The 15,834-nt window shown below is 37.9% G+C and overlaps 1 protein-coding gene across 1 annotated transcript in view; it reads right to left on the bottom strand.

The window, feature by feature from the left end:
- Positions 1-15,834, bottom strand: part of LOC135207366 (phosphatidylinositide phosphatase SAC2-like) — a 163,861-nt gene that overhangs the window by 120,401 nt on the left and 27,626 nt on the right. Inside the window, exon 6 of the mRNA XM_064239095.1 lies at positions 2,734-2,955. Within this exon, the coding sequence (XP_064095165.1) occupies positions 2,734-2,955 (222 nt within the window). The remainder of the gene's footprint in view (positions 1-2,733; positions 2,956-15,834) is intronic.

Here is a 15,834-nt window from a genome sequence, read left to right as displayed (position 1 = left end):
ACTGTTCGACCTGTGGAGGTCCAGTAGTAGATCTGTTTGCCACCCTGCACAACAGAAAACATCAGGGTTTCTTCTCAGTTGTGACAGACCCATGGGCAGCTGCAGAGGACGCGTTCCAACATCCGTAGGACAACCACGTAGTGTATGCCTTTCCCCCGTTCTGTCTGATTCGCAAGGTGATCAGCAGGGTGCTGGTCACCAGCAATCTTCGGATGATTCTGGTGGCACCCAAATGGCCTCAGGCCGTTTGGTATCCAGACCTGCTGGCTCTTCTCTAGGAGGCACTGCGAGAGATTCCCCCATCACACAACCTGCTGTGTCAACCACATGTAGAACGGTACCACCATGCATTACATTCCCTATGTCTTCACAGCTGGCGGTTATCCACCATCTCTTGCGAGCGAGAGGCTTTTCTCGCCAAGCAGAACAGAGATCGCTGGATACCTCAGACAGTCCTTTGCAGCAGTATACCAGGGAAAGTGGTCCATCTTCTGTGGTTGATGTCGTAGACAGGGTCTCTCCCCGCTCAGAGCCACTCCTCAGCAGGTAGCAGATTTCCTGATCTTCCTTCACCGAGAGAAGCCCTAGTCCTTAAGCTGCGAGGTGTTGATATTTCCTCCTCCATGGAAATCTCTCTCCTGATGAGGAGCTTCGAGAGGTCTTGCCCACCCAGGGAACTCAGGCCCCTTGGGTGGGACTTGACTCTTGTCCTAAGGAGTTTGACTTGTAGACCCTACGAGCCTCTCCGGAAGTTGTCAGACAGGGATCTGACCCTCAAGACCGTCTTTCGGCTGGCCCTGGCATTGGTGAAGAGAGTAGTAGAACTTCATGGTCTTTCCTTCGACGTCAAACACTCGAGGGGATGGGGATCAGTTACGCTCGATTTCATCCCGGATTTCGTAGCAAAGATTCAGAACCCTTCAGTCCATGATGACAGGTTCAAGTCCTTCACAATCCCCTCCCTAGAGGACTTAACTGGTAATGATATGGAAGAGATGCTACTTACTGCTCAAATTCTAAAAACATTGTCAAGTCAACACAACTCTTCAGATGTGAACATGAGCCTTCTATTTTCATTATTATTGCTAGTATCAATTCCAAGAAATCTTTGTGCAGTGGGGAGTCCCAATTTGTTCACAGAGCACCTTCCCAAAGAGGGAAGGAGGTTCTTTGTAAGTAGTTCTCTCCACTAAAAATCTGCTTTTCTTGCATGCTTTATGTTTATACGCAAGGAATAAAATGCAAAATTATATTTCATCAGCATCCCAGAACATAATTATCGCACTTACTCCTGTGACTTATCCTGAGTTTGGTAATCGTACCTAACGCATGGATATTTCTTTTGTAAGTGGCTCAGTCTGACTGATTAGGTATTAGGCTTATTATATATGCATAAGAAAATGGATTTACTTTTTTGTACTCATAATGAGATACTTAATTGACCACAGCACAAAAATATCATTAGCAAATGCTCGGGGAAGCTAAAGACTAAAAGGAATTTAACAAGTTGTCCAGGAGGCAAAAACCATACCCTACAACACACAAAGCCAATACCAAGGAGGGACATAGATGTTGATGAAATTACTGCCATGAAATAAGAAGGAACTCTTACTAATACACAAAAATCACTTTGCAAGAGCCCAGCCCTTCCATATATTAAATGTATATCCATGGATACATGCTCTGGCCCTGCATGAAATGCACAGCAAATGGGCATTCTTCACCCTAGTAATGAAGTAAATTAACAGTTTGTCTAGAGCAATAATGCATCTGTGTTGTGGCATTACAAAAATATCAAATACAGTACCACAAATATCTAGGTAATGAATGACTATGATTGTTATTAATGCCAATACCAGTTAGTAAACACTGGGAAGAAAAATAATCAGGTTTTAAGGACTGACAAAAATAACAATATTGTATTATATAACAGGAATGAAAATGGTTAGATCTTCATGCAAATAAACTGACAGATATGTACTACCATCAAGTGTACTAAATCTAACTTTATATCCAACAATGACCAGAGTTGAATCAACAAGAATGAATCATAATTAACCAAATCACCTTGAAAAATATCAATGCCTTATGAAATAAACAGTAGCAATGAAAAGAAGTTATTTAGGGAAAACAAGTGCATTTATAGTAGCCAAAACCTCCAGAAAAAGGGAACTTATAGAAACTAACCAAAGTAAAAAAGCACAAGCTTGATTAATTAATTAATGTCAAAAAATTATATACAAATCACCTGCAAAGAATAAGGGAATGCTGGTTAAAGAAAAATAAAAAATTATTAGATAAGATTAATAATGATCATAAATACTGTACTGATGTATTTTAGAAAGACCCGGGGAATGATTTAAGTACCGCCAGATGCACAGCTAGTTACAGGTGGAAGTGTTGTTCTTTTTATTCTTTAAGTGCATCTGAGAGCACTTAATACAAAGGATTAAACAACTATAAATTGATGGAGCTGTGGTAAAACAAAGTCATACTAACTAAAAGTGACCATAAATTTTTCTAACATAAAAAACCCAGATGAGGTAATAAAAAATGCATCAATGCATGTTCACTGACTGTTGCCACATCTGTGTCAGCTGAAATCCATAAATCATCTTAATTCTGAGCATTCCAAAAAGCCAATCAGTTATTTATAAATGTCCACTGTAAAACGTAATAAAGAAAATAAATCAAAGCACAACATAACTGATGTTGTGTTCCAGTTGTCCTGACCTGGACAATGAGTATAGGGCACTTGCTAAGTATTTCTCGTTGCCAGGCGCAATCTCAGCCATGTAAGTAGGAGGACCAATGGGCATTAAGGCACTTGCGACATTGAGCAAAGTTTCAATATAGTCTATCTCTTGCCACTGATCGTCAGAGAGTTGACATCCCAGAAGCATTGTGTCTATAGCTACTTGACGATAAGTGTCACGGAAATGGTTCCTATAGTATCTGTAATGACAGAAATACTGCAATCACCTTTTAAGACAAGCAAATCCTACCATCTTTGCCATATTTGTGGGGAGAATTAAAGACATTACCACTCCATTTAACCCTCAATTTAATTTAATATGACCTACTTGTCCAAATCCATTAGTGACACTTTGATGGAAAACCATAACCCTGTAGAATTATATTGGAGAATTGAAAAAACAGATGCCAGAACTTTAAAAAATTCTGTAATTCCTTCAAGCAAAAAAACAATATGTCTTAAAAGTCTGAACATGTAGTGTATAACTAAAAATATAAAAGTTTTGGAAAATAAAAAGCTGATTACACATCCATCCATTTATGATTAAAAAATTGATTGCCAAAAGTTTTCCACTCATGGAATCTGACAAAGAAAATAAAAAACCAAACCTTCACATTCACTGTCTTCTTTCATCAGCATCTAATATAACTGGAACAAAAACAATATGGTGTTCAACTGTGACATTCTCTTAACAGATTGAAATTTCCTTTCCCAAAGGTGTTCAGCAACACGAATCCTAAAATCTCCCTGCAACTGTTAAAATACTACCGATACAATTTCATACAACTTTAAAATTAATCTAAAATTGACTAAAATTGAAAAACTATTTCTAAAATTTTTGCTAAAATAGCAAGAATAATAGAAGCATTACGTACCTGACTTGTTAACGCACTGAATCAACATGGGAGGTATTTCTATACCCTTGCCATTGTGAACTAGGAACTGACCTATTACATCATAAGGTTTCATTAATTGCAATAATTCTGACGAAACACCTACAAATCCTTGGAACTTCACCTTATCATATATCAGTTTTAATTCTTTTAAATTTTGCCAAATTACTTGTTAAAATCAATAGTAACCTGGTCTTCTATATACAGTTGTCCTCTGCAAATATCGAAACCCCTCTAAAAACACTTATAATTGACTTATTTTAATAGTCCAATCACCAAAGACCCACCCACCCTCTAAAAGTGCTTATAGTACCTGCCTATTTTAATAGTTCAAATACCAAGTATCCCTTAAACTATCATTCAAAAAGTTTTAGTCACGAAAATATGAAAATACAATACAGTGGTCCCCCCCATATTCATGGGGGATGTGTACCAGACCCCCACAAATAGTTAGAATCAATAGTTAGAATCCATGAATAGTTGGAGCCCCTATAAAAACACTGAAAACGGCCTATTTTGGTAGGTGAAACTCAAGAAAAACCCACTAAAAATTTTTATACCTTTTTTTTTATAGTTTTATAAAAAAAAGTGCATTTTATGATGAAATTGATAAAAAAAAAACAGGTATTTCCGGATATTTTTCATTGAAAAATACTGTGGATAGGCGAATTTCCCGCGAATAATGGGTAGATATGGTTCAGGGAGAAATCCGTGAATCTGTTAGTCCGCGAATCCGAAGAACGCAAATACAGGGGCGCACTGTTATTGCTCCATGAAAAATTTTATGAACAGGCAAATTTTTCACAAATAAAGTGGATACATGTTCCACAGAAAAATCCTCGAATAACTGAAGCCACAAATACCGAATAGCGAATAAGCAGGGGTCGACTGAATGAAGTTTCATTTATTTGGATAAATCTTGTACAAAATTGCTGTTTCTCTGCTGTGGAGTCTGCCACTAAAACTCATTTACAGTATTTGTCACAATGGAGGGATAACCATTCTTTTGTGGAATTCGTTCAATAAAAAAGAATTTATTACATCTAAGTTGTAAAGTTACTCCAATATTTATGAATAAGTCTTGAGCTGGCGTTAAAATCAGGTTCTGGTCACCTAGAGCTTTTTTACTCCTTGAGGTGTGTCTTAGCAAAACATTTCTTGTTTCAGGGCCACATTCTACTCAGGTTCCACTGAGCAGGATCATACCAAAAGAATGTATGAGGAGCCAATTAAACAACAACCTTTGTCCTGATAAAAACATCAGAACATCTCAAAAGTTTGATGAAATTCTTGCTAAACAAACAAGGTCTGAGTGGCTAACAAGAAACCCAATGCATGACTTCAAGTGAGAGGCAAATAGAATAACTGAAGGGATCAATGCAGAATCAAATATTACAAACCTCACATCGTCAAAGATTGTTGTTTAGGATACTTATACATATGTGAATGCCAAGACCCACAAACAAGGGAACCCCTGCATCCCATATTAGCAAAGTCATGTACCCACATAAAATTGAGCTAAATGCCTAGAAGAAATGAACACGTTACATACCTGGTTGATACAACCTTCATTCATTGGCAGAATTTCTCATAATGAAGCTATGCCAGTGATGGTAATAATGCCTCTACATATAAGTCCTTATTCACATACGCAGCCAATGAAACTAAAGATGCAATACAAGATCAACATCCTAGAAGGTGCCCTTGATGACCGACTTACTTTCTTTGAATCTTCAGCTGGAAACCACTATGGACAGACTCAAAAGACTATAAACCATAGAGAGCTCCACAGGGAAATCAGCCTGTGGAAAGAAACATGTAACAAGATAACAATGGAAAGCAGGAATGAATTTAATCCTCACAGCCATGGAGGTCAGAAGATTCAACAGCTGCACTACGCAAACTCTATCCAAAAGTTTGAGAAGAGAGGTAGCACCAGAAGACCATGCTGGAGAACAGTATACTACTCCAAACAAGGAGGAAGAAAACATTTCCACAAGATACCAACTTTTGGTTAAACCTAAAATCCTAAAATGAGTCACTGACATTTAAAATACTATCAAGCTAAATGTAAATCAGCATGCCAAGCAAAAATTTTTCTGAATTGACTAACTATCATAACTAGAGTTTTGGAACAATTGAGTTTCACGTCCTAACGCCTACTTCAACAAATCAAGGATTCTGCAACCACAAACCTAAAGTGTGGCAAAGGAACAGCAGCTATAAGAGTAGCATCACTGGCATATGCAGTCAATTTGCTCTCCAGACCTTCTCACATGTTACTAATATATATTTAAAGAACACTACCTTCAGGAACACCTGAAATTATACGTATTTCTAAAGCTACTATACTGGCCATTAACAGACCCTTTGGGTTCTGTATATTTTCAATTCATTCCAAATATTAAGATATGAACTACCACTTCCCAATAGTCTCAGCTGGTAGATAAGTTCTTTGTGATTCACATGGCCAAAAGGCAGTACTAAAATCTAAACCTACCACGTGTGCCTCTACACTCTCATCAAGAGCACTTTGCAAGATGGTAGATATTGACAAAAGCACATCACAAACGCTAACCTACAAAGATACTTAGAGAACAGTTTCTCAAAAACCTTACACAAAACAAGGGTACTAATTAAAATTGGCCTATATTCTGAGGGGAATGAGAACAAACTTGGTCCCTTGGGTAATGCAGCTTCCATACAGAAAAAACACTTGCCAGTCCACCTAACTTCTTTGGAGCAATGAAATCAGCAGTCTTTTAAAAAAAAGATTGGGAGGAGCCCATTAGTGTCTATGCCACCATAACTGTCAAGCCCAAGAATCAAAGTTTTGATTTATCTAGATCTGAAGGCCATCAAATACAACTTAAAGATCTAGAAAGCATGACTGAGACAACACCAAGGACTTACAACTGTTTGCTCATAACACTTTAGCCAAAATTTTGAGAGAGGGTGGAGGGTCACTGTCGTTCTGATGTTGGACAACACCACAGTGGTGGCCTATGTGAACAAACAGGGGTTGGTGTCTTGCCAGCTCCACTCAAAGATTTATAAATCTTCCACAGACTTAAACCACCTGTATTCATGGCATCCATACATACATACAGTAGCACAGATGCAGAGAATGCCTCTCAACATACAAAACCATTCCATAGGCCCTTGGAATGGCATTATGCTTAAGTAAAATGGGCTTCTTAAACCCTGGAATCAACAGTTCCAAAATATTCCACAAATCAGACACAAAAGTTTCAAAACAAAAGATGATACGCAACATCCAAGTCCTTCTTATTTGAGATAATCCATGAACATTGCTATATAGAATATGACATTTCTGTGAATGAGTCAGTGTATCATGTTAAAATTCAATACAGTACTGCTAGAAAGTAGCAACATCATGTAAAATATGCATACATGAATACTTGCACTCTTAAAACACAACAGAAACAACACATATTGTAAAATCAATACAGAAAGGTATATGCCCATAAACAGACATAATTATTACTGGAATTAGAATGGTCAACCAGGAGGAGCTGGTACACCCAGCAAGAAAAAATACAGACACTATCCTACTTACAAAAATTCAGGTTATGAACATTAAGATACAAAAAACATGATCAAAAATTAAAATTGTGTTCGAAGTGCTCCCCTTTACCACCATTAAGTTCAAACTTTGTATGTACTACAAGCCTATTCTGCTTAGTTACAATTTTTGCAGCTACCTACAAAACACAGCACTATTGCCTACAGACTCTTGTTCCTATGCTAGTGGTAAGACATTCTCTGTTGTATTCCCAAGCCATTCCTGTTATTTTATCGTGAAATATTTAGCCCAGCCTTTATCTATCATGGTTAATGACAAGCATAAGGAAAGTGAAGACAGTGGCAGTGGTAAAAAGTAGCAAGCTATCTCAATATGTGAATACTAAGACTGCAATTAAAAAAACTAGATATTGTTGAAAAAATGGACATAACATGCCAGTATACTAATATGAATTGTTCAACTGTTGGCACAATCTTTATGAAGAAAGAGCAAATTATGGAACATGTTAAAAGTGCTGTGCTTATGCAGTCAATAATTGTAAGCAAGAATAGAGGGAAGCTGGTAGCAGGAATGGAAAAACTTTTGGGTATCTGGCTGGAATACCAGAGACAAAGGTCAGTACCACTTAGCCTCACGCCGAGTCAAGAAAAGGCTACATAACAGCATTTTCGACAACTTGAAAGCTAAGGCTGGCGAACATGCTGCAGATGAAAAATTTGCTGCAAGTCATGGATGGTTTCATTGCTTCAAAACTTACATCATGTGTCCATTAGTGGTGAGGCAGAGAGCACTGACAAAGCAGCATCCAAAAAACTTCCCAAGAGGATCAAGGAAATTATTGATAAGGAAGGTTATAATCACCAGCAAGTGTTTAATATCGATGAGACAAGCCTTGGAAAAAAGAAACATACATCAGCCATTCAGAGAAGGCAATGCCAGGATATTAGTTGATGAAGGATAGGCTAACTTTACTTCTGGGTGGCAATGTATCGGGAGACTTCAAGCTAAAAACGGGCTGCAAATCAACTGGCACTCAAAAACATCACAATGAGCTCTCTATCTATATTCTGGATGTCCAATAATAAAGTCTGGGTGACTCTTTCTATATTTGAAGACTGGTTTTTTCATGATTTTATTCCAAAAGTCAAGCTGTGCTGCTGCAAGGATGGGATTCCTTTCCAGATTCTCTTAATATTGGATAATGCCCCTGGGCACCCACCGCAATTAGATTCCCATTCGGATGTGAAAATTATGTATTTATCCCCCAACATAACTTCACTCCTTCAACCGATGGATCAAGGCATAATAACCAATTTCAAGAAATATTACACTCATATTTACTGGCAAGCATTGAAGTTAGTGAATAACTCTGGTTTGACCCTACATGACTTTTGGAAAGGATACAACATTTATAATTGCATCAAGAATATTGATGCTGCATAGTGTGAAGTATGTGGGATCAACATGGAGCATGGAAGGCTTTATGTTCACAGTTTGTCAATGACTTCAGAGGATTTAATTGGGAAGAGGAGGAAAAGAGAATTGTTAATGGTCCCATTGACATCAGTGAAAAGCTACAGCTAGACTTAGGGGAAGAGGACTTTGATGAGCTGTTTGAGCCTCATTCAGAGCAGCTCATGAATAAAGATTTAATGGAGCTGGAAGAAATGCAAAGGACAGAAGAACACGAAGAAGAAGAATCTCAATCTTTACAAAAGTTTGAAACAAAATTGATGAGTTTTCTCTAACAGTGGAAGCTTTAACTATTTTTGAGAATCAAAATGCTGAGAGATTCTCAGAAGTAGCAACAACTATCAACGATGCTATCCAGTGTTATCATTTCATATACTACAATGAAAAGTAAAGAAAAACTATGCAAACTTCCTCAGACCAACTCTTCAAACATGTGCCTTCAACCTCAACAGCCTCCCCACTTCCAATTGTTGCTTCCTCCTAAGATGAAGAAGAAATTAATGGGAAGAAATCCTTGCCAAAGAAGACACTGACATTGATCACCCAATGGCCCTGTAACTCCACACCCTTCTCATCCATCACCTCAAGCCAATGCTACCAGTTTCAAAGGTAAGAAAAACAAGTGCACTACAGTGGACCCTGTATTCATGGGAGATGTGTACCAGAACCCCGCAAAGTTAAAATCCGCGAATTTTAGAATCCCCTCTAAAAATGCTTATAACTGCCTATCTTGAAAGTTCAAATACCAAATGTACACCTTAAATAACATCATCGTGACTGATGGGGTGGGGTATCGCATGATCTTTATGTCTCAAGGAACCTTCTAGAACAATTGAGGGTGTCTGTATGTACGTGCATCAGGGCCCATGTGAGTGCAATATAATCTGATATCAAGTCAGAGATGATTTATTAGCCTGGCAATAATTAAGTGACAATCAGTGAGACAGGGCCAGAAAGATGGCGCATGAAGGTCCAATAAAAAGGTGAGATCGTCTTTTGAGAGTGATAAGACATTGATCATTACTGCAGTGAACATTTTCCATATACTAATTGGAAGGACTGGGAGATGAGTTCTCTTACATTTGGTTTTTTCTATAATCTACATGCCTTTCCATGTATACTATCTAATATTGTTCCTCATATGGGGGTTTATTAACAGCATTTTTCACCCATGTGAGGACATTTCATGTCTTGACTACTTCATCTCATTCTCCTTTTTTATCATGTTAAGTTTTGGGAATAAAGGTTGCATTTCTGATAGTTCTGAGTTTGGTTTTAGCCTTAGTTTTTTAATGATGCAACTAATGATAGCAGAGATGTGGACTGATGATTTTCCTAAAGTAGGCATCATGTTTGTTTATTTCTTTGGGGGGTTAATGTTACCATTCCTTTTCTGAGACAAGGCTCTGGGGGAGGGGGGGGGTTTAACCTACGTCTAACCCTTCCAGCCAAAACAGAAAGACACACATCTTGTCAGGAAATAAAGAATAAAAATAAAAATAAAAGAGGGCGAGATGTTTATCTTTTTTAATCTTTTTTAATCTCCAAGCCTACTCAACACTGTTTGAAAAGCAAGTGGAAGAGGGGAACTGACAGAAAAGTTTGCTTAAATGTACCCCAAAGCAAGGGAATGCCTAACAGGCAAAAGTGTCTCTTCTTCACACCACGAAAGGCAGATCAAAAAGTGCATGAAGTTTAGGGTGTTCAGTGTCATCAAGTGTGTTACATGTAAAAGACATGTAATGCATATGCCAGACTATTGAGAGTCATTGTAGGGATAGAAAAGAAGTCTGTGACCAGAGAGAACCCAACAATTAGGGTCCCTACTCAGGCTGGCCAGCCTGAGTAGGGACCCTAATGTCTCTGGTGGTAGCACTAAAAATATCTTTTTCCACCTGTAAGGAAAACACTTGTATCCAAAGAGACTTCATAATGAAATAGCCATTAGGTGTCTTTTCTGGTAATTTCTAAAGGATGTACTAGAGGAGTGTCTCCTCCCCCTTATCTGTAAACCCCAGATCACGACACGATACATCTACGATAATTGCATACAAAGTGATGGCATCCATGAAATCACACATTTCAAGAATACAGTTGCCTCAACTACAAAAAAAAAAAGGCCAAACTCAGCCTCTGCCTCAATGGGGACATTACTTAAAAACATTTGCTTAAACATAACAAGAACAAACTTGGCTTTCGTCTAAACAGGGGCAATAAGTGGCCTTCCACATAGAGGATGACTGCTCTTAAAGCTTTTGTAAGGAGAACTTTAACTCACTGTTCCTCAAGGTAGGACACCCGCCAAGAATTGGACCATATCTCCCATATGTTGATTAATATTGGATAAAGCAGGTCAACAAGGTAATATATTGTGTGTTCAACCAGGTGTAAGAATATTGCAAAGCCACAACCTGCCCTTGAAAATGTCATTAAGTTACACACTGTAAGGATACCCTCTAAATATCTAGAGGAGGAGCACACCATCAGATTGTCACTGAAAATGTACTGACCTAATCCAAGCTAAACATCCTGGGAGCTACACTTTGTGCCATCCTGGATATTAAAAAAAAGGTACCTTTTAACACACATAAGGGTCACCCTTTTATCCAGAGAGGTGAAATTGCCACTCAATGTCCTTTCGGTAAATTTCTATATAGATGTAGTAGAGGTGTATGCCCTCTCCCACACCTACAAATCCAATGTCTAGACGTGATACATTGACAATTGTTTAATACAAATGGTTATTTCTATGATAATGCCTTAAAAACATCTGTGTACACAAACAAGACAAAACTCAGCTTCTGCTTCAATGGGGTGTCAGCCTAAAAATTTGTTTACACAAAAAATACCAAACTTGGCTTCTGTCTAAATATGGAAAGTGAGTGGCCTTCCACATATAAGAGGACTGATATTAAGCTTTTAAAGGTACTGTTCCTCATTGCAGGATACCCACCAAGAATTGGACCATTTCCCAAATGTTGATCAGTAATTGATACTCAAATAAGCACTTCAACAAGTTAATACAACTGTGGTATAAAAACAGTGAACAGCCACAACCTACAGCTGGAAGTACCATCAAATAATAATAGTATATGGGAAGGATGCACACTAAAGATCAGCAGGATAAACACACCATGAGAAACACTGTCACCAAAATTGTTGCAATCACCATCATTAATACACAACTGGACATCACTATACATTACCTAAATAGCCATAACAAAGGCCTGATTATGAAGAAAAGCTAGCTCAAAGGATCTCCTGTCATGCATAAGAAGGGTAGAAGGGTCTATAAAGAACCATAAACAAGAGGTGCACTGAATCAACACTAAGTTATAATATAGTACTCAATACAGAAATAATCAGAAGAGCCCCAGAACTGAGGCTCCCACAGCTGCTTGAGGCAATCCTAACTGGACAGAAGCCCCCCACCCCCACAACACAAGACCTAACAAGATCCACCCTTGATAATGATTCCAACATTGACAGGTGATACAAAAACCTTTCCATGTGTAAGCAACACCAGTACTGCTGACAAACTGAGTCTCTCATCTTGACCAAATAAAATACTTGCTGCACAACACCAGAAAAGTAACCAACTCCATACCTGCCACACAGTGAGGCTACAACAACATAAACATCACAGCTACAATATAAATTGGCTTACAAGAGAACCTCACCAGTCAATCAGAGAGTGAGATTTTATACTTAACCAACAAGTGGGCAGCTGGCAAACATCATGTCCCCTGTTGACCACCTTCAATAAAAGGCGGCAAACTCATCGTTACAAATCAGACAATGTACTGAACTCTCCTCTTTTGGCATGATAATGGTCAGAAGAAACTGAACAGAATCTGTAGTTTAAAAATGAAAGGAACAAACTATCCAAAGAACACCTCAAGGAGTAAATATCCTACAGGTGACCACGCCTTACTGGCTGAAGATGTCCTCATAAACACTGGAGTTACTTTGCAACCTAGATGATATGAGAACACTCCTCACTTCACAACATACCTACTTAACACATTTTGGACTCATGACCAGTTCTCCTATCAGTCAGTATTGTATGTAGTACGAGAACTGTATGTGTAGATTGCTGCCTCCATAGGCAATTGTAAGAAAGCTTGTCTGTCTGATTGTCTCTGTTTACCACTTATTTGTTCTTGCCTTGAGATGGCTATTTTATTCTATATTTTGATAGAGTTATCACTTAACAAAATGTGACTAAATATAACCCTGTTCATTAATAAATATATTATAATATACTTAAGTATTTACTAAAGATCGACCTATATTATACACTGCCTAAGATTAAGTAGGTGATGGGACATAACAGTGCATTTCCTTTGTATGTCATACCACATAAATAAAAACAACTCTATGGCCTTTGTACAGCCAGCTTTTTCCTTTGTCCTTTTCAAGCAACAAAACTACTATAGGCCCCAACTGCCGAGCAGTCAATTCTCCGCCACTGAAATTTCCTTAACCTTCCACCTCAGCTCCTCAGGAATCCCTCCCACTTCACACATGGCCTCTTAATCTTCCCTCCCTCCCCACTGGTCAACGCAGACAGGGACAATGAATTCATAAGTGCTTAAATTTCTGAGAATTAAGAATATAATAAGGAATACCTGTATTGTAATGTAAAACTACAAAAGCAAGCGAATTTCAATATGTACCATACTTACCAAAAGACAGTAAACTTTCAACTTGGATAGACTGTGTGTGTGTGTGTGTGTGTGTGTGTGTGTGTGTGTGTGTGTGTGTGTGTGTGTGTGTGTGAGAGAGAGAGAGATTTCAGAATTCAAAACTAATGTAGACAACACTCACAGTATTATAAAATAATAATTTCTCTCTCTCTCTCTCTTCTCTCTCTCTCTCTCTCTCTCTTTTATACATGTACAGTAGTGTAGTACATATCTTCTGTACCAACCACAAGGAATCAATTTAACACTTAACAAATATATATTCTACCATAATCACAGAATTTAAAAAGAATTTGACAGTAAATGTAGGCAAATCTTAGTATTATGCATATTAAACCAAGGATAAACACACTATATTATGTCTTCCTTAATTTCTCACTCCTCACCCACGGGGATACTGATCTGCCAATCAGCACAGCATGGCATTCAACTCTTTGCAGACTGAGATCACTTCATTGAGCATTGGTAATCATGTAGACTACTTGGCCAAAGACTTTTGCTCAATGCCCATCACACATCCAGATCAAAAGTACTCACCAAAATAATGTGCATGCACTTCTGTTCTGCAAACTGGGAGCAAGTAGGCACAGATCATAAGAGTGAGAAGGCAAATAAATGAGATGCAGCCATATATCAAACACTTTCGGATATGTATGGAGAGAGCAATATAGAGGAAATATTTAAGTAAAAAGAAGCCATTGAATATTAATACCAGCCTTACATTTTTCATCGACAAAATATGTTGATACCAATTTGACAGAAATAAAAAAATTGAATAACTATCAAGGTGCTACCAAAGAAAACGAAAGCTATGCTGACCAAAAACTTCCACCAAACTTCACATACGTACTCAAGGGCCAAGCAATCCAAATTTGACAAAAAAACACTACTATCTAGTGAAAATCAGTTCTGTTGTGGCGAGTGATGGCCAATGCACTGGCAACATTCATAGAAAATGTCATGTCAATATTTGCAATTAAACATCTTTAATTGCTAAATTACTAATTAGGGTGATGCATCACATATACAGTGATGATCTATGAATGCATATGTCACATCACTGTCTTTTGGTTTGCTGCTGAAGTTTTATATTATACTGACATTTTTATATATATGTATCTGGCAGCTTCCTCCAAAACTTCCATTGTTATGGGGTGTACCTGCTACTTTGAAGTCTTACAACTAAGTAAATCACAAAATTTCATAGGCAAGTCACTTGCTCCTGCAACATTAGTCAGCCTTTAAAGCTTATACTGTATCTCGTAATGTCAGGCTTCAATCCTTAAGGACACTTTTACCATTTATGCAATTTTAATTAACTTGGTGTTCCCATGAGCTATTTAAAAGCTCTATAAAACATGTTTTATTTATCTATTTTTAAGGCCAGTATTTTCTTTTATTTTCCCACTAACATATGCTTATTTTCTGGTGAAAAGTAAAAAAAAAATATAAAAAATACTTGAGCACACTTGTTACTCTAAAACCCTATAACCCATTAGTCATAGTTCCTTACCTTGTAAAACAGACCCAGTTACACTAACTTCAAAGAGTTGAAACGAGAAAGGTCCCACCACACAAACCAATCCACAATCCACCAGCAACATTTCTCATTCTTCTATGTAGATCTAATTGATCTAATTGTCATAGACATGTGCCAGTGCATCTGAAATCTACTCTTAGTTCTTTCCCAATTTGTTTTAGTGAGCTTCTACTCTCGCATCTTTTTGCTTCAATTGACATTGTCTCATCACCTTTCCAACATGTCCCTGTGGACACATGCTATTCTTTTCTGGTATTATTAAGCTCCTTTTAAAGAATTTTTGCCTTTGCTTGGGCTTTATCAGAGACTAATTACTTCTCCAATATCTGATGCTGTCTAGTGTCTCCAGTTCTTGAGTATTATTAGATTAACATTCTTTGCACGGTTATTTGCCATACTGAATTATCAGAACCTGAGGTGAGGGTGAGAGTCAGGGTAATATTCATGAGAGCTGAGACATGGAAGTAGGATACAATAGTGTAGGATAAACCAAACAAAGATTAAAAGGTGCCGGAAGGTACCTGACACTGAGAAAGCTGCAACAGTCAAGGGCACAGGAAAAGACATGTAGGCCAGTGTTCAAATACAGTGCAAAAGGCTACTCACAGTATGTAAATAATGCTGCATATAATGACTACACAACTGCCAACCAAATGTAAATAAAAAAAAGGTACATCCTCACAGCATTCATTTGTCATGATCAAGCAGTATTCTTCGAGATATTATCTAGGGAAGTACCATGAAAGCCACTTCAACAATTCCAATACTAATTCAATCAGTATCAAGGCACGGATGGCCCTCATATTGATGTGCTAAGCAAGGACATCTAGTCCAAGAAGCTAGGTCACTGGGACTTGGTTTTAGAGCAACAGTCAGTCTTCAAAGGCTCCCTCATCTTTGTAGCCCCTTGTTGAGTCAAT

This window comes from Macrobrachium nipponense, chromosome 32, assembly GCF_015104395.2.
Source record: "Macrobrachium nipponense isolate FS-2020 chromosome 32, ASM1510439v2, whole genome shotgun sequence".
In the NCBI taxonomy this organism is placed as follows: Eukaryota; Metazoa; Arthropoda; class Malacostraca; order Decapoda; family Palaemonidae; genus Macrobrachium; species Macrobrachium nipponense.
The sequence above is the reverse complement of the archived record's forward strand: the minus strand, read 5'-3'. Positions and strand labels throughout refer to the sequence as shown.